General features: G+C 43.9%; 1 protein-coding gene across 2 annotated transcripts in view; it reads right to left on the reverse strand.

Moving 5' to 3' along the window:
• Nucleotides 1-343: 343 nt before the first annotated feature.
• LOC109973222 (histone demethylase UTY-like) overlaps nt 344-19,639 on the reverse strand; it is a 31,268-nt gene continuing 11,972 nt past the window's right edge. Inside the window, exons 7-29 of one of the 2 annotated variants that reach the window (XM_020622639.1) lie at nt 18,566-18,620; nt 17,690-17,724; nt 16,830-16,923; nt 16,555-16,681; nt 16,011-16,109; nt 15,577-15,796; nt 9,671-9,802; nt 9,476-9,547; nt 9,246-9,353; nt 8,406-8,783; nt 7,156-8,006; nt 5,910-6,039; nt 5,665-5,770; nt 5,339-5,544; nt 5,156-5,217; nt 3,671-3,745; nt 3,398-3,546; nt 3,195-3,309; nt 2,912-3,099; nt 2,263-2,404; nt 2,051-2,177; nt 1,395-1,565; nt 344-941 (exon numbers count right to left, since the gene is read on the reverse strand). In XM_020622639.1, coding sequence (XP_020478295.1) covers nt 912-941; nt 1,395-1,565; nt 2,051-2,177; nt 2,263-2,404; nt 2,912-3,099; nt 3,195-3,309; nt 3,398-3,546; nt 3,671-3,745; nt 5,156-5,217; nt 5,339-5,544; nt 5,665-5,770; nt 5,910-6,039; nt 7,156-8,006; nt 8,406-8,783; nt 9,246-9,353; nt 9,476-9,547; nt 9,671-9,802; nt 15,577-15,796; nt 16,011-16,109; nt 16,555-16,681; nt 16,830-16,923; nt 17,690-17,724; nt 18,566-18,620 — 3,672 coding nt within the window. In that variant the 3' untranslated portion in view covers nt 344-911. Of the gene's footprint in view, nt 942-1,394; nt 1,566-2,050; nt 2,178-2,262; nt 2,405-2,911; nt 3,100-3,194; nt 3,310-3,397; nt 3,547-3,670; nt 3,746-5,155; nt 5,218-5,338; nt 5,545-5,664; nt 5,771-5,909; nt 6,040-7,155; nt 8,007-8,405; nt 8,784-9,245; nt 9,354-9,475; nt 9,548-9,670; nt 9,803-15,576; nt 15,797-16,010; nt 16,110-16,554; nt 16,682-16,829; nt 16,924-17,689; nt 17,725-17,909; nt 17,947-18,565; nt 18,621-19,639 lie in introns of those variants that run through there. The other variant, XM_020622640.1, reaches the window with a different exon arrangement.

Below are 19,639 nucleotides of genomic sequence, written 5' to 3' on the forward strand. Positions count from 1 at the left end.
CATAACGAAAAAAATCACAAATTAAGCTTTATTCCATAAGTCTATGTGCAACCCATTTTCTTTGTGACTTGGCTAGTTAGTTTTTTTCCCTAATTTTTTTTCACCTAAGAAACAAACAAAATGTTATTGTTTTGAAAAGAACAAGACAAAGATAAAACATAAAAGTTATAAAAAAAAAAAAAAAAAAAAAAAAAAAAAAGACATTTACGGTGCCATAGTAAAAGCGAAATATTTTGACTGAGCCCGTTTTTGTGGATATATTTTACCTCCTGCTGCTGCACTGTGACCAGACGATGTGGAGAAAAATACAGGGCCTGAGGTTATTGCATGTCTGTCAAAAATTTGGGGGAAATCTATAAATCAAAACCAACATTTCATCCTGTTGCCAGAATAGAAAACAAGAAAAAGGGGGAGAGAGAGGGGGGAGAAAGTTGTCAAGTCAGTAGTCTTTACGGGTGGTGTTGCCAGTTGTGACAGTTAACAAATATCTACAAATCATTTGTATCACTCCTCCCCCTCATCCCCCTGCTCCCAACCATTTTTGATGAAGTCCTCCATTAAAACAGGGCTGAACCATTGTCTCTAGAGAGGACAGAGAGAGGAGGGAAGGAGGGGGGAAATGAGTCCTGTTAGCGAGCTTGGTGGCGCCCCCCTCTGGAAGGGCCAGGCCCCAGCACTTCAAAACAGGTTGCATAGACAGACACACTCAGCCTCCAGCCGTCGCTATGGAGACCAGCCATACGGGATGGGCGGTGGTGAGGGTGGTGGGGACGGCCTTGGCTTTCCTGAATATCAGAAATGGTCCGTGTATGTAGATGTTTATGTTCTTTTTTTTTAATTATCTTAATACAAGTTCCTGTGAATGGGCGTCATGGCTCGCCAGCAGAAGAAGAAAGAGGTGTCACCTAATGTCAAGATGAAGATGAATGAAGAGGAGGAGCCTGGGGGAGGAAGATGAGATATGAGAATTAGGGAATTCATCTGCTTGAGTCATTGCACAACAGACCAAGTAAATTCCCATCACTTAACAAGTTGCAGGTATACCTGGCTTTATATGCTGCTGCTCTAAGACATCCAGCCGGTCATGTTAAAAGGGCACACACCCTCCTCCAGTCAGCTTATAACCTTTTTTTAAAACCATATAATACCCCTGACTCTTAGTTTGTGGTGTAGTGTCATAGCAGTGATAAGAAAACCGGTGTTATTACATGCAAACATTTTTTTTAACTAATTCCGTTTGGTTAGAATGAAACTTTTTATAGCACACCGTTTCATTTAATTCCAGAAGACCTGTATTTATAATAACCTTCAATGTTTAAACCAACATAACACATACATGTAATAAATGTATTTCAGTCCTTTAAGTCCATATCTCCCTCAGTGTGGTGACTTACTAATGTGAACTGGTCATAGACCTGCATCAGGTCCTCCATCCTGTGCTGTTCCAGCACCACAAAGTCATCCAGCGTGGCACTGCCTTTCCTGGCACAGTCCTGGCAGTGGACCACACACTGCTGCTTGGACAGGAGCTCGCGGCGCACAAACAACAGGTTGAACACCTCCACCTGCAGATTAGAAATACACAAATATTAAAAGGGGATAATCTCTAAATCTTTTCTGACATACAACTCTGAGCTGGGAGTTATGAACGAAGCTGAACAACAGATACAGTATCATCTACAGGAGCTGCGCCACAGGCAGTGAGGTAGTCAAAAGAATGGCGGGATGTTCTTACTTTCATCACTAATTACCAATCCAAATATCTCATGGTCAACACTTAATTATATTACCAGGATTAGTCTCTCTGGGGACTATGACACTGGTCATCATAAACGCACACATGCAGTGGAAACAACACGTCACCACCATACCACTGTCTTCCTGATACATTTGGTTCTAACCCAGGGTGCTGAGTATAATTCACAATGTGAGCAGGAACATGATGAGACAATTATCTTCCACTACAAACTAAGTGTGAGCTCCAAAAATGTGAAATCCTGTTAAAATTCACACGCCCGATGCTGAAATGTTCCTGGTGCGCTCTACTGACCTCACAGATGGTGCAGTAGTGAGCCGGCTCGTCCCTGGTCCTCGGTCTCAGCACTGTGTCCTTGCCAGCTGATGCCAAGGCTTCCTTCACCCGCTGGCACTGCTTCAACGTCCGCAACAAACAGTACCTAGGACAAAAATCCACCTGTGTCAGGTAAACACATAGCAAACACGACAAAGAAGCTGCTCGAAGTGAAGTGTCCCGCGACTCACTTTATCATCTCGAACAGCTTGTAGTCAGACACTTTGATGTTGCGTGCCATATTCCAGGAAAGGTGCACCATGGGAACCATGGACTTGACACTCTGGAGCTTATTCCACTCATAACGCTCCACAGCCAGCTTGTACTGGTGCGCTGGAAAAGCACAGATCACGAGTTAAATGTACATGAAACCAGATTATGTTGAGTCCTTTAACAAAAGCTGGAGTGTGGTAGACAATATAAATATGTGTACTGATTCATATGGAAGTCTTATAGGTGAAAGAAAAATGTGTCTGAAAGGAATTTGGTGTAGACAGAAAAACAAATCCCCCTGTAATCAGCTCAGTAATCAGTTAAAAAGGTCAATAATCAGCTAAAAAGCATTTCAAACATCACAGCAAAGGTCACCACATCACATAAAATTCCTGTTCAACAGGGCTGCAATTTGGCAGACACCTTCCCACCAGTACATGTATAATAAACTAATAGTTTTTTGTTGCTTCAAGTGGTCAAAAACAAAGATTTTAAGATCTGTAAGCAAAAAACACAAAGCAAAATACAACACTTACAAAACAAAACACAAAAAAACTGACCTCACTGTGTCTGTGACTGTCTGGAGTACGATTAACATGAAGCTCTATCCCATAATTTCCTGCGTACCTGTGAGGGGTCCTACATTCCAGGCGATGTTGTTGCACCAGCCGATGGCCTGCACCCAGTGCACGGTGCCGGTGTTGAGCCACACCAGGTCGCCTGGGCGCTGGATAAACCGATAGACGGGCACGTCAGCCTCGTACAGGTCCTCCAGGTTGGGCCACCAGGAGCCCATCAGGAAGTTGATGTTGTTCCTGATGAGGAGGAGGAATGTGTGAGTTGTGATGGCTATAAGGGAGTCAGAGATACAGTATGAAGGTAAAGCACGACAGGCTCCAGTTCATCTTACTTCTCACAGAAGTTGCTCATCACTCCCCAGTAGGGCTCTGGTACTGCAAACCACTCACAGTCTCCTGGTCCAATGTTGATGTTGACGGCACAGAAGTTGTTGTGTTCCTGGTGACCTGAGGGGACGAACACACAACCTCTTCACTCCACAAATCTACATACCAGTAATAATTTGTCCCAGAAAGCACATCCGAGTGCACCCACCTGGTATCCTGCTCCCAGGGACCTTCATGTAGAGCTGAACCGTGTTCATACCCAGAATGGTGTGGCCCACGTGGCTCAGCAGGTTACCAGCTGACACGACTCGAGCAAAGGCTGGCAGCTTACTGAGTTCCTGGAGCTGCTGTTTCCACCTTGACAGACAACGAGACGGGAAAAAGGAATCATTATAAGATCAAAGTGTATTTAAGTTGAAAACTGCCAAAGCATCTCAAAGACTTAAAACGTTTCAAGACATGGCAGGTCAAAGAAACTCACTTCCTTTCATCCGACACATCGATGTTGGTTCCAAACTTGATGTGCTTTAAGGGTCCCCTTCTTTTGCGTGCAGCACTGACAATAAAGAAAGAATTTACAATTAGCCGCAACAATAGCACAAACTCTGTGAAAATGGGGCATGAAACAGAGGGGTGCCAATCAATATACACCAATCAGCCATATTATTATGACCGCCTGCCTAATACTGTTCACACAGGAGTCGATGTGGCAGTTGGTTGTCACTCGTGTCACTCTGCAGCTCACTGAGCATTTTCTGTGAATCTGTTTTGTTTCATAGTTAAACTGCCAGGAAGAGCACAGATGTGTCCACAACTGAGTGAAAAACTTATGTAAAAGGAGTGAAAACTGTGGTCGTGAGGACGAGTTATAGAGAATTGTTTAGACCAATCCAACAGCCTCACCACTCTAGGTGTGATATCACCACTACAGCCCCTGACTCTTTCTCTTCATAGAGACCAATGGACAGTGTTTCTCATTTTCAACCATTTTAACAAAGATTCAAATACATTAATACATTTTAATCTTTTGAAAAGTACAAATGGAAGTTAAAGCTTTAATCTACAGTAGGTCAACCTCATCATCAGTGAGCTGTGGGCGTCCATGACCCTGTCTCCAGTTCACCATTTGTCCTTCCTTAGACACTGTTGGTAGCTACTAACCACTTCAGACCAACAACACCCACCAAGACCTGTAGTGTAGGAGATGATCTGACCCAGTCATCACCATCACAGTCTGGCCCTTGTCAAAGTCACTCAGATTCTTACACTTGCCCATTTTTCCTGCTTCCAACACGACAACTTTGAGGACTGAATGTTCACTTGCTGCCTAATATACCCCACACACTGACAGGGGCCACTGTAACAGATAGGTAGTGGCTGTGGGGCCTGCAGAAAATATTTTGTTGGGGGCCAGTGCAAATCTTGGGGGGTGGTACATTAAAAATAAATTTCAGGCTACACTAGTTAATAGAAAGGTAAAGATACTACATTAAAGTGTAAAATAAGTTGCATAGTGTTTAATTCTTTGGCTGATGTAAACATAAGATTATGATATTCAGACAAGGAACCATTAATTATCGATTCCAATTTGAATGCATCGTCAACAATAAAATCAGGTGTGCGGACTGCTAAACATAAATATTAATTAGTAGCTGATAACCAAGGTTTCATTTATGTCCAGTACATCATATTTGTCTTCCATTTTTTAAATCCCAACCTTGAACTGAAATTGTGTTTAAATGTCAAAACTCTAGATGGCGAAAAATTCAACAAATGGCTTTAATTTTGTATCAGTGTTCTATGGAGTAACATCATAAATAATGTCTGACCTAAAGATCTGATGCCATTGCAAAATGCACACCATATTTCATACTCTGTTTCTTTATTACTTTTATCATTTCAGTGAGTTATATAATTTAATAACAACCAATCAGTAATTCTAGGATGGGGCCTTTCTAAAGGCTACCTCTCTGCTGATGCTGGCTCTGTGTCCGAGGGCTCCTTCAGTGCCTTCTTCTCATTCTCCTCCTGAAAACAAACACCACACCGAGTATAACTCCTTCAACTGAATGCTTTTTTGCTTAAACTTGAACGTTTAATATGCTTTGTGTAAATGAAGCCCAGAGAACACAAATAAAGCCTAACTGACCCGTAGTGATTCCTGGAAGGAAGCAGCCTGATACTGGGCGTATTTGGCGATGGTGGTGTGGGCACGGGTGCTTTCACAGCGCCACATTTTCTTGGTGCCGGTTGGGTCCCAATTTTCATCAGCAGGCTGAGAGAGCTGAGTCCAGACCTCCACCAGGTGCTCGGGGTTGGCCTCTACCAAAGTCTTTGTGGAGAACAGACCCAGGTCTGCAGAGAAATCGACAGCACTGTTTAGGTTTCAAAGAAAATGTCCCATGTAATGGCAAAATACGATTACGCTTTTTTTTGCCGTGTTATGCAGCATAATATCCCCAGCAATGCATTCACCCAGTTTGAGAGCTCCAGCCAGTCCTCTGATGACAGTGACTGGATTGGATGGATTTGTGCAGAACTGGTGCAGTGGGGGGAAGAAAGCATCCCTCTTGTTCTCCAGCTGGTCCACAGACAGAAATGAGAGCAATGAATATCATCATACAGTGAATGTGAGCAACAATAAGACTCCCTGATCGGGCAAAAATAAAGAAATAAATAGAAATGTATATTTCCAAAGTGCTCCTTCATGTAAGGCTCACATAGATGCTGGGTGTAGGAGGGTTGAGCTTGTCTTTGGGCAGGGCTGGTGAGGGTGGAGGTGGCAGCCGAGGCGGGGGGCACTTATCGAGGAGGATACTGCTGTTGGACAGGCCGTTTTTTCCCAGGTTCCTGCACATACAGAACACAGAGACTGTTTGTAGTCATGGCAGCACAAGTGATCCAACACTCAGGCTGGGTAACATTCCAAAATTACTGATACCGATACCTTGACACTGATACTACTTACTAAACAATACTTTTTTTTTTAAATATGAAATTTTTAAAACCAGTTTCAACCAAAAAAAAAAAGAATAAATAAATGTACACATTTCGGTCCAGGTCATTAGATTCATTTTTTCGATTCCATGGCATTTTTGTCCACTCAAAGCAGTTTCATAACATAAAAATTCAACCTATTTACCACAACCATAAGTTGTAAGCCGACATCAATAAAGAAAAATGTAGAAAAGCATTTTTTGATACCCGATGGTACTAAAGTAATTTGATTGGTGCCATAAAAGCACTGAAGTTCAATATCCATTATCCAACACAGAACACTACTGACAGAGAAATAAGAAATACTTGCTACCTCACTTCCTCCTCCTTCTTACTTGCCCCTTTAACCGAATAAACAAACACAGAGGGTGTGATGTAAAACAGGGATAAAGTCATTTCCAGTTGATAAACAAAGTGGAGCCAAATGGAGGAATCTGTTCAACTGAATAATATCTGCATGGCAACAGGACTGCCCAGTGGCCTTCAGTGTTGTTTACAGTTACATAATCATTTCCCTCTGGTTGTGTAGTTCCCCTGCAATTCCACTGGGAGGAGACACCTTCAAAACAAACCATACAGTTCAACTGACCCTGCTCTGATTTCAGGCCCTTTTGTCAAACATGCAAGAATATAATTAAATGATACCGCTATCTTTTCTATGTCTTATTTTAAAAATGGCCTTTGTTCCTTACATGTACATTATGTAGTCTGAGTAAATAGGTTTCAAAAGGTAGACTCTATGTGCAGTAACTACTGAATGAGGTGTACCCATTTTCAGACTTGAGACACACTGAAGCTGAAGCAGCCACCTTTAACCTGAGTGTTATGTTGCTTTTGTCAAAAGCACATTTCTTGCCCAAACCATTACTCCTGCCAAGAGGAGTTGAACAGGATTGGCAGGAGACTGCCTCAGTGCATTTGCAGAACATGATGATGTGAAAGAGAAACGACGAGGCAGTTCAGTCTCACCTGCAGGCCTTCAGCACATCTGTGGAGCTGGGGTAGATGGATACTGAAGATGACGAGGAGGAGCTGTGTCCATGTGGAGGTGTAGCTTTGACACTGCTAATGATGGGCGGCTCAGCCTTCAGTGGGCTTTGAGAGTCCTCAGAGATGCCTCCTTTGCCATTTCCATTCACAGCCGGTGCAGTAGATGTGGTGGTGGCAGGGCTGTGGGCACCTGTCTGGGTGTGTTCTGAAGATTTGGGCGAAGGTGTTGCAGTGGACATAGCAGAGATGGGTGAGGAGGCAGCCGAGCTGCCCTGTGTGTGGGGAGTGGAGGGCAAGACAGCCGGGTGGATGTTGTTGACTTTCTTGTGGGACTCAGGCGTGGTGGATGCAGTCCCTTGTGAAGGTCCCTCACCCTCCTCAAGGCCCTTCCCCCCTGCCAGCAGGGCAGATAGTCTAGGATTGTCTGCGCTAAGGCTTTGCTTCTCGCCACTTTCTGCCACCTTGCCGCCATCCCTCGAGTGGACGTGATTGGCTAGGCCGTCTACCTGTGCTGTTTTGCCATCAACCGATACCAGTGGCGATGGTGTCTTGCCCTCCGAGCCTCCGTTGCCGAGGGGTGCAGTTGTGGTGTTGCTATCTTTGGTAGCAGACGCATCTGGTGCTGCTCCACCTGAGGTAGAGGAGAGGTGGAGGGAGGGAGGGGATGGAAGGCGGTTGTGAAGCTGCTGCTGTGGCGATGGGGCGTTCGTGGAATGTCCAACCTGATTGCTGGGGTGCACAGGGTTGGTGGAGTTGGGGGTCTGGGGGTGGGAGGGGGTCCCCTCACTGCTGGAACCCGTCACATGTGGAACAGACCCCTTCTGAAGCGCCTGAAAGAAGAAAGGAGCAGCACAAGTCAAACTGTTGTCCATTATTTAGTATGTTTACAATATTTTGCAAGTATTTATACACCTGCTGATTATTCTTGTTTGGATTAAGATGCTGTAATGTAATAAATTGGACCATAAAATAAGTTATGTACATCTTTTAGCTCAAGAAATTGGGGATGTGTGTGTGTGTGGGATTTTCATGAAACCACTTGATGGATTTTCTCAATGTTTTTTTAACCAGCTGAGCCAAGTAGGTCAGTAGGATTGAAACAGCATTAAACACATATCCATTTCTTAGCTGAGAAATGGATGACTTGCCAGTGGGAGTTTTAAATTTTAGGTTACGTGGAAGCTCTGCGAGGAGCACTGAAAACAGATGGCTAGTGAGTGATGTCTAACCTGAGAGGAGTTTAGGTGCAGGGCCTGGCGCGGTGTGGCGTCCTGTGTTTGCGCGCTTGTGCAGGTGTGAGGTAGCAGTGCTGCATTGCCGCTGCCGGCGGGTTGCAGGTAAGGCACGTCTCCGTTGGGTCCTGTGGCTGAGGGCCCTGGCTGATTATTACTATTACTGTTATCACCCACAGGGAGGGAGTCCGAGGGTCTGTGTGTCCCAGGGCCCACAGGCCCGTTGGCCAATGGCTGAGGCGGGCACAGGGGCCGGTGGGGTCCCAGGTGGGGCCGGGTGGGATGCAGGCTGGGATTGGGGGGGGGGAGGGAGTTGGTGGTGGGGCCATTGGGGAGAGAGGGGCGCACCTGACCTCCTGAAGCATTCTGTCTCATCTGTAAAAGAAAATATGGCCAGTATAACACAAAGTTATAGCTTTAAAATGAGCGGCTATAAATTATTGTGTCTGGAGGAACAGGTGGGTGAGCCACTAAAACACCATCAGCCAGAAGATCACGTTTAATTGACATTCACATTCTTACATGTTGATTGTATTACAGTACTGTATGTACCAAATAACTACAGTTTAAGGCCTATGCATACAACAACACACCATGAGAAGTCAGGTCTGAATACTACTGTTAAGACCATCAACCATGCAGTGTTTACACTCTCAGACTTAATGGGTTTATTTATTCTAACATCATGGTTTCACCTACCCAGTACACGTTAACGTCTCTGTGCACCACTACAACTTCATAAATACAATTTTAAAAAAAGTACATTATTCTTTGATTCAGACCAAGATACAACTCGTTGACCCAAGTCTAGTGTGAGTGTCTCCAACAGACTTTTACCTGGTGCTGGTGCTGCTGCATCATGGCGAGCTGAGCCTCCAGCTGCTCCATCATCTGAAGCTGCGGGGGCTTCAGGCTGGCCCGGTTACTCCGCAGCTGTTCCAGCATCTGAAGACACAGACAGCAACAAAACCCATAGTTTACGAAAGACTGGAAACTGGATGCGGCCTCTTCTTTAATGGCAGAAAGCAGAAATCAAGTCACATTTGAGATAATGAAGTGTTACCTACCTGTAATTTCTGTGGTGAGAGGTACCAGCCGGGAACTGGCTGCTGTGCTGGATTACTGGCCCACGAATCACCCTGAAGATGAAAAGAAACCCATAACAATTAAGATGTGAAGATCAACTTATGGACACTATTTAATGCATGACTGTAAATGAGTATTATGAGAGCAAAGCAGCACAGTGATGTATCACTGTTTACCTTGGCAGGGCTAGAGGCTCTCCTCCTCTTGGCTGGGCACGACTGGTCCTCTGCTTGGCCCAATGAGCCAACGTGAGGGGGCAGAGATGGGCCTGGGGCCCCGCCCTCTGCACTGTGATTGGGCTTACAGGCCTGGAAGGGAGAGGATGGCGGGAAATGCAAATGGAAGAAAAAGAATTGATGGAGAGAGAGAGAGAGAGAGAGAAGGGGCATAAATGGCAGGATGAATGAAAAGGCCACAAAAGAAGGAAAGGGATTGAACAAAAAAAAAAATGGAATGATGAAAAAGTACAGCAAGTAAGAGAAGCAGGGAACAAAGAATAAAGAAAAGAGGAAAAAAAGGAGAGAAACTGTAATTTTGTGTGGGTGCTTGAACAAACAAGCAGGACATGTAAAACAAAACATTCCTGTTTATCTGAACATGTTGCTTCAAAGGCCAACAACGGCCCCAGGTCAATTCACCACTACTGCTTCACCTCAACACCTGCAGAGCTCATAGCTCTCAAACAATCTTTGTCATTTATCTGTGTATTCCTTATTGCACTCTCAGACAATATACAGCAGCGACAGCTGTTTAGAAGCACAGCTCGACCTTGAGCAAAAGGTTATAACACATTCTCCAGACACAGGGAGCCTTATCATTACCACTAAGGGAGCCAGATATAGCTGAACAAAAGTTCTTATTTTCTTAAATATAAAGACTATAAGGCTTTGAATGATCATTTACCCCACTTACTCCTTGGACGTCTCAATGTTTCCCGAGAGAGCAAAAGAATATACGTTGCTTAAAAAAGTGGCACAGCAAAAAAAATTCTATATATGTGTGTATCAAGTATAATTTTCTCTTATAAGTTTAAAGACATGAAGTTACATCTGACCCATTTAAAATTTAACCATCCATCATATTCTTCTTCTATGCTCATTCATACTGGAATATGTTCTACAGTGAAGTGACTCTCACCAAGTGAGACCAGCTCAAGTCAACATAATCCAGTGCAATACATCAATAATACAACAATGATCACGCACAAACATGAGCACAACAGAACTACTCTTATCTATGATGGGCATGAATGAGTGAGGTGGTAGTGGAACACTAGGGGGCATTGCGGGGGCTTTGTGAGCAGCTACAGGACATCTAAGGTCATCTACTGACAGGTGGGGAGAGGGAGGAGGAGGATGGACAGAGCCAATGGGAAGCCAAAGGCCAAAGTGAGAGAATGAGAAAAAGCCAGTTAGAATGACAGCACTTTACTCGCTTCACAAAGGGAGTCTCTCTTTCCCAGTCTAAACTGAAGCAGATTAAGAGCAAACAGTGCAGGTGCAGACTTACCAAGTTTGCCACCGGAAACTGGTTTTGTCAATGAACTGTAAAGGTTTTAATCTTGAATAACACATTAAACCTTAATAAGAGGAGAATTGGGAAAGAATTAAAAGCCCGCACAAGTGCTTTGTTGACTGAATTTTGTTGTTTAACTTGAACTGAGCGTGATGGGTGAAGCCGAGCAACTCGTGTAGCCTACAGTGGAGAAGAGAGGGACTGCAGGACTGGGTAACACTTGGGTGCACCCTCCCCATTCAAAACAGATGTCATAAAGCAGCCATGGACTCAGTAGCCAATTAAAACAAGAGTATGATTAATGACTTGTTATTCAGTTTCTGTTATAATGAAGTCAAGTTCTCCATCAGGCGCTCACGTTTTTGTGCATGCTGTTGGCTTATTTAGACATCTGCATTCACACACACACACTGTGTGGAAGGGTGGAGCTAAGCTCAAGTGTTACCCATCAATATGTACAACAGTGCATGCGTGTGTGTTGCCCTGCAGGTAGGTCGGTGTATACATTACAATTATATGTGTTTAAGTGCGCACTCAAGTCAAAGGGGAGGGGAGGGGGGAGGAGGCGGGTGCAAGTTGCTCTATCTGGTCTCTCACCTGCTGTGGTGCACTGCTCAGGCCTCCCTGCCTGGAGGTTAGCTCAGCTGGGATTGGTAGACTCCATGCCTCCTCAATAAGAGGGAGCATTTTACTTTTACCCTGTAGGCTACTGAGCTGGGGGTTACTCAACTGAGCCTAGGGGAATGGAAAACGACGTGAAAAAACAAACAAAAAAAATAAAATAAAACACAAGGCTTAAAAAAAAGAAACGATGACCTCAAAACAAGGAAATGATCAGCAATGATAAATAGGTAGAGGTTAAAACACAAGTGAAGCTAAGTTGATATGCAAACCTGTGTCTTGGCTGGCAAAAATGCCTACATCATGTACAGTATCAACCACACAAGGAGGTACTTGAGTGACATTCAGCAAGAGTAATCCGAAACACAGTCACAAGTCCATTAAAACAAGCCATTGGGCTTGTCTTAATGCCATGAAATTATGCTAACATAACTGGTGGAAATGCAACGTTCTTTCATGCATATGTGAAGGAAAATGACATTGCTCAGACAAAAATAGGTATGAATAAATTAACATATGAGATATTTGGATTGTTAGAACCCCATTTGTTAAAGGTATGAAAAAATAAGGGCGTTGTTTAATAAGTTTTCATCCATAAAATAAAACAATTTACTCCCCAGGGGAGCTACAAGGTTTATTTTTCCTCTTCCTGTTATATTAGGCAGCACAACTTGAGCTTGAGTTAAGGTCTCGAAAAAATGGGAGGCATAAATCCTCCAAAAATTTAAATGCCACCAGAACCCTCCTGGACTTTTTTCTACAGTTTACAGTTGTTTTTCCTGGAGGATTTCAGTTCCCTGCATTCAAAACGTCCTTTAAGCCTAATAGAATAATCACATCCCTGTGGAGAAATTCATGGACTGATTCAACAAAGTCGTGGTCTCACAGAGACGCGAACAAAGAACAGTAGAAGGCAGGAAAGAGCAATGATGGTGGTACAGAGGAAACTGGTGGAAAGGAGTTTTAACTGTAGGAGTGTTCAGAGCTTAAACTGTTTCAAGTGAGTTATCCCCAGAGCGGCACATAAATGGCAGGATGAATGAAAAGGCCACAAAAGAAGGAAAGGGATTGAACAAAAAAAAAAATGGAATGATGAAAAAGTACAGCAAGTAAGAGAAGCAGGGAACAAAGAATAAAGAAAAGAGGAAAAAAAGGAGAGAAACTGTAATTTTGTGTGGGTGCTTGAACAAACAAGCAGGACATGTAAAACAAAACATTCCTGTTTATCTGAACATGTTGCTTCAAAGGCCAACAACGGCCCCAGGTCAATTCACCACTACTGCTTCACCTCAACACCTGCAGAGCTCATAGCTCTCAAACAATCTTTGTCATTTATCTGTGTATTCCTTATTGCACTCTCAGACAATATACAGCAGCGACAGCTGTTTAGAAGCACAGCTCGACCTTGAGCAAAAGGTTATAACACATTCTCCAGACACAGGGAGCCTTATCATTACCACTAAGGGAGCCAGATATAGCTGAACAAAAGTTCTTATTTTCTTAAATATAAAGACTATAAGGCTTTGAATGATCATTTACCCCACTTACTCCTTGGACGTCTCAATGTTTCCCGAGAGAGCAAAAGAATATACGTTGCTTAAAAAAGTGGCACAGCAAAAAAAATTCTATATATGTGTGTATCAAGTATAATTTTCTCTTATAAGTTTAAAGACATGAAGTTACATCTGACCCATTTAAAATTTAACCATCCATCATATTCTTCTTCTATGCTCATTCATACTGGAATATGTTCTACAGTGAAGTGACTCTCACCAAGTGAGACCAGCTCAAGTCAACATAATCCAGTGCAATACATCAATAATACAACAATGATCACGCACAAACATGAGCACAACAGAACTACTCTTATCTATGATGGGCATGAATGAGTGAGGTGGTAGTGGAACACTAGGGGGCATTGCGGGGGCTTTGTGAGCAGCTACAGGACATCTAAGGTCATCTACTGACAGGTGGGGAGAGGGAGGAGGAGGATGGACAGAGCCAATGGGAAGCCTGGGTGCACGCTATGGCAGCACGGCCTCACCGATCACACAGGGGGGCAGGGTCAAGAGCCAAAAAGGCCAAAGTGAGAGAATGAGAAAAAGCCAGTTAGAATGACAGCACTTTACTCGCTTCACAAAGGGAGTCTCTCTTTCCCAGTCTAAACTGAAGCAGATTAAGAGCAAACAGTGCAGGTGCAGACTTACCAAGTTTGCCACCGGAAACTGGTTTTGTCAATGAACTGTAAAGGTTTTAATCTTGAATAACACATTAAACCTTAATAAGAGGAGAATTGGGAAAGAATTAAAAGCCCGCACAAGTGCTTTGTTGACTGAATTTTGTTGTTTAACTTGAACTGAGCGTGATGGGTGAAGCCGAGCAACTCGTGTAGCCTACAGTGGAGAAGAGAGGGACTGCAGGACTGGGTAACACTTGGGTGCACCCTCCCCATTCAAAACAGATGTCATAAAGCAGCCATGGACTCAGTAGCCAATTAAAACAAGAGTATGATTAATGACTTGTTATTCAGTTTCTGTTATAATGAAGTCAAGTTCTCCATCAGGCGCTCACGTTTTTGTGCATGCTGTTGGCTTATTTAGACATCTGCATTCACACACACACACTGTGTGGAAGGGTGGAGCTAAGCTCAAGTGTTACCCATCAATATGTACAACAGTGCATGCGTGTGTGTTGCCCTGCAGGTAGGTCGGTGTATACATTACAATTATATGTGTTTAAGTGTGCACTCAAGTCAAAGGGGAGGGGAGGGGGGAGGAGGCGGGTGCAAGTTGCTCTATCTGGTCTCTCACCTGCTGTGGTGCACTGCTCAGGCCTCCCTGCCTGGAGGTTAGCTCAGCTGGGATTGGTAGACTCCATGCCTCCTCAATAAGAGGGAGCATTTTACTTTTACCCTGTAGGCTACTGAGCTGGGGGTTACTCAACTGAGCCTAGGGGAATGGAAAACGACGTGAAAAAACAAACAAAAAAAATAAAATAAAACACAAGGCTTAAAAAAAAGAAACGATGACCTCAAAACAAGGAAATGATCAGCAATGATAAATAGGTAGAGGTTAAAACACAAGTGAAGCTAAGTTGATATGCAAACCTGTGTCTTGGCTGGCAAAAATGCCTACATCATGTACAGTATCAACCACACAAGGAGGTACTTGAGTGACATTCAGCAAGAGTAATCCGAAACACAGTCACAAGTCCATTAAAACAAGCCATTGGGCTTGTCTTAATGCCATGAAATTATGCTAACATAACTGGTGGAAATGCAACGTTCTTTCATGCATATGTGAAGGAAAATGACATTGCTCAGACAAAAATAGGTATGAATAAATTAACATATGAGATATTTGGATTGTTAGAACCCCATTTGTTAAAGGTATGAAAAAATAAGGGCGTTGTTTAATAAGTTTTCATCCATAAAATAAAACAATTTACTCCCCAGGGGAGCTACAAGGTTTATTTTTCCTCTTCCTGTTATATTAGGCAGCACAACTTGAGCTTGAGTTAAGGTCTCGAAAAAATGGGAGGCATAAATCCTCCAAAAATTTAAATGCCACCAGAACCCTCCTGGACTTTTTTCTACAGTTTACAGTTGTTTTTCCTGGAGGATTTCAGTTCCCTGCATTCAAAACGTCATTTAAGCCTAATAGAATAATCACATCCCTGTGGAGAAATTCATGGACTGATTCAACAAAGTCGTGGTCTCACAGAGACGCGAACAAAGAACAGTAGAAGGCAGGAAAGAGCAATGATGGTGGTAGGCTCACTTTGCTTCTACTTTAGCCACATTTTACAGGTGGACCCAACCTGTCAAATGCATTTAAATTAAAGCATACTGTAACATATGATACGAATATGGGACTATCAAATTGATACTGCATCCAAACAGTTCCTGTATGGGCATGTCCTGCTTTTAATTCCTCTCTCCACCCACCTGCAGGCATTTGATGCGATGGGTTAGCGCGGCAATGTTGGTGCAACCCTTGCTGCGTGTGGCGTTGATGTAGCACTTGATGGCATCATGGGGCTGGTTGCAGGACTCGTACAGCGTGCCCAGATCCATCCAGGCGGCGGCGTGGCTGTGGTCCAGCTGCACGGCACAAATGTAGGCCTGCAGAGCATCCATGGGTTGGTTCTGCTGCTGGTACAACACCCTGAGAAGGGGTGGAGGTGGGGGGACAATGGTCAATTTGGGCGATTGAAGGCACAATGGATAGATGGCTTTTAAAAAGAATTTGAGAGAAAGGTTAAGATACTGGCTGCTCCAAAATATCTATTCAGAAACTTAAAGATGACAATGTTTGTCTACGGTCTCACACTGTTGAAAAGTGAACATTAAGTTGAGAGCTAATACAAAGCCACCCTTACCCAATAGAGCACCAGGTATCTGCACTGGCCTCTGATTTGTCTATGGATTGCCGATAGGAGATGAAGGCATCCTGGACCTTCCCAATACTAGAGTAGCACCTGCAGGAATCACAGGCCATCAAGGTTGTGCTTACAGACACAAGAAACACTGAAAGAACATCAAATATATTAACGAACATTTAGGGCAGGGGTTTTTCCAAGTATGGGAAAGTGAGCCTCCAATAGAGGAGATCATGAAACTCTGCTCCCGCACACACACTAGATGATACAGTTAAGATGCAGAACCATACACTCTTGCCATTTTACTGAATGATTTCATAGATAGCGATTCTGCGGACCAGAAGAGAGTTCTGCAATAAAGGATTTTCTTAAAGAGTACTTTTAGCATTGTACTCCTACAAGACTGACCCGGATAGCAGGAGATTGGCTCTCAATATTGGTAGTATATTTCAAACAACAGAGCAGCAGACTGTATACAGAGACCCATCACAGACAAAGTTTTATGTCTCTAACTAGACGTGGTGTGCACATGCGAGTGACAAACCTGCCAAGGAAGTACCAGGACTGTCCAGAGTTTGGGTCAGCCTCCAGAGATTTCTGCAGACACTGGATGGCATAGCTGTCCCTACTGGCTCTGTCCCCGAGCTGCTCCACTGTGTGATGCATCCAGCCTGGAAAATGTCAGATTAATCAGTTGATCGAACAAGGAAGAGGAGAAGTCAACATACAGTGCAAATGTGCATTTAATAGAGAACATGTCTGAATATTGGTTATAATCTCCAGGGACATGGCCCAGACTAAGTCTGTGCACAATCTTACCTAGCTGCTGCAGAGTAGTGGCCTTCACCTGTGCAGGGAGATTCTCAGTCTGCAGAAGGCTCTCGTAGGCCTCCTTGGCAGCTCGGTATCTCTTCTGAATATGGAGAGTGGAGGAGGCCAAAGGGAGCAATGGGAGAGGGAACGTACCAGTAGATTAAGAGATTGGGTTGAGGAGAGGGTAGTGAGGAGAGACAGACCAAAACAAATTAAAATGGGTCAAGTACCATCATGGATTCTTATTCAATCCTCATGTGCAGCATGGCAAAACCAAACTACTCATCATGATGGAGATCCCCACACCGCTGCTTTTAATTAGGCATTTGCATTCAAAGATTTGCTTCTAACTACCTGCATGCATTATAACCCCTGAGACTCCCAGTGCAGCACAGTGTTCTGACACAGCACAAAATAAATAAATCTCATTAGTCGTGAAGTGCGGCTGCTCCCAGAGCTGGCAAGAGCTACTGTACCTCTCTACTCAGAGAGAGAGAGAGAGAGGGACCACCAGCATACAAAAGAGGGGGAGACAGACTTTCTTGTTTCCTTGGCAACCCCGTCGATCGGCTGAGAGTAATCTCCTATCCCCTCCCGCCCCGCCACCCACTCATGCACCTTGCTCCCTCCTCAATATGTCAGCACCTGCTTCCAAATACAAAAAACAGGGCTATCCCAGGCATTCAGATGCCCTGTGACGTTTTAGTGGTAGCTGGGTCACGCATTCTCCCTTGCTTTTGGAAATTCAATCAATATGCAGCAATTATTCTCACAATTACAAATAACAGAAAGAAAAAGAAATCTCTTGTGCTTTTGGAAGCAAACATAATGGAGGCACAGGTTGAATTTAAAAAGTACGCACTCACCTGAATCTCATACAAATGAGCAATGTGGAACTGAACTGCAAAAAGAAAGAAGAGCAAACATGTTAGGCAGAGGTTATTTAGCATTTAAGAGAGATTTCCTACCCATTCTCAGAGCTAGTCCTCCTCATAGTTTTTTCAAGTCTTTGGAAAGTAGTGCTGTGTTGTCAATAAATAGGTGTCAGAAACCCAAGGTTGCCTGTCTACATGAAGTGGAACAGACCAGATAGGTAGCTGTGCTCCTGGCGGCACCTTCCTTTGTCTGGAGCGCTGCAGTGTCTGATCTAAGCTGCCTGAGTGACTCTCAGCAGATGGAGAGAGAGCGAGAGAGAGAGGAGGGAGAGAGAGCGAAAGAGAGGGGAAGAAAGACGGGGGCTGCCCTTGCTACATGTGTGTGTATGTGTGTGAACAGGAATAACAGGGAAAACAATGAGGCAAAGGCAAACAGCAAGAAAGCAAAAATGAATATTGCCGTCACCAAGGTAACAGGTAGCAGGGCGGGAGAGATGAGATGACAGCAGCATATCAAATAATGCCAGTACCCAGACTGAACCCCAGCAGCTGGCCAGAATCTAACACTGTACACAAGATGGTGAACACAACAAGATGGTTTGGTTTCCCTGATGCTATTTATTTACACAGCCAGAGGAGATACAGGAGACTTTTTCATTCCACCATCAGTCAAAGAAAGACTCATATTGCAATAAATAATGTAATATGCAATGAAAAGAAAAAAAATTGTCAGACATCATTCCAAATAGCTTTAAAGTTATGTTCTTAGCCATAATATTCATAAGCATCCATTAACTCTTATTAACAAGTCAGCATGTCATCTCAAATACTTATTGAATATATACTGTATGATGAAGTAATGCTTACTCTCAGCTTTGGACAAAGTGCAGGGGTTGGAGTCAATCAAAGCCAGCTGAAAATGCTGTGAGAGAACATAGGCAGAAATGAGTAAGAGCACATTTTCTGATGGCTCCCTCAACTTCAGCAGCACAGAAATCCCTTCTGCATTGTTTTGCCTTTATCAACTAGCAGTAACTCAGTCGCTCAGTAGTGTTGTTGCAGCGGGAGCCCAGGCCATTTCTGTTCACTCACTTGCAGCGGAAAAGCTAATCTTGATGCACAGAGCAGTTGCTGATCGTAACAGCACTTCTTGCATAGCTTCATAATAAACTGGGACACCTTTATTGTGAGGCTGCCTCAGGAACATTTTCCTATTTGTACATTAAGTGTTCAAGATATTAACATAAGTATTAGTTTTCTGGCTAATTAGAGAAAATGAAATCACGGTGTCGCAGTTGTTGGCAGTTCCCAGTCCTGCTATTAAAGGTTGGGTTGGTGATTCCTTTCAGAAGCATTTTTTGTTACATTTCTTGAATTGTTCTTTTCATCCTTATGGCAATGAATACATTAAATGCACTGACCACATAAAGAAAAAGAACTGACATCTGTGGCAGCAGCAGGGCTGTAAGATGCCTGATCAATGATTTTACTCTTCCCAAGCAAAACCATTGGATGGCCTACCTGCCTGTCAACCTACTTCCTACTGGCACGCACTCTGCGTGCAAAGTGCAAGCCAACAGTCTCCCACAAGGCACTGCAGTTGCAGGCAGACGTGTTACCGCTAAAGCTAGCAAGCTATGGCAGAGGAGGTACCCACTGTGGCCAGGCATTCCCCTTTAAGACATATAGCCGTATAGGTAATGTACTATTCGCAGTGTGAGGAGTATGAGAGCGAGAAGCACGCCCCACAGAGCAGAGTCCTTTTACATGCAGCCAGACAGTAGTCAGCTCTAAGTGTATAGATAGGGCTCTAATGCACTTAAGTGGGCATCAAAGGCCACATGCAGTGTTTGTGTTAGCAAGACGGGATAAAGCCTGTGTTCTGAACGGAAGTAGCTGGCCTCCCTCTTCACTCGTCCCAACTGGAAAAGCCCAGACCTC

This window comes from Monopterus albus, unplaced genomic scaffold (assembly GCF_001952655.1).
Source record: "Monopterus albus unplaced genomic scaffold, M_albus_1.0 scaffold285.1, whole genome shotgun sequence".
Classification (NCBI taxonomy): domain Eukaryota; kingdom Metazoa; phylum Chordata; class Actinopteri; order Synbranchiformes; family Synbranchidae; genus Monopterus; species Monopterus albus.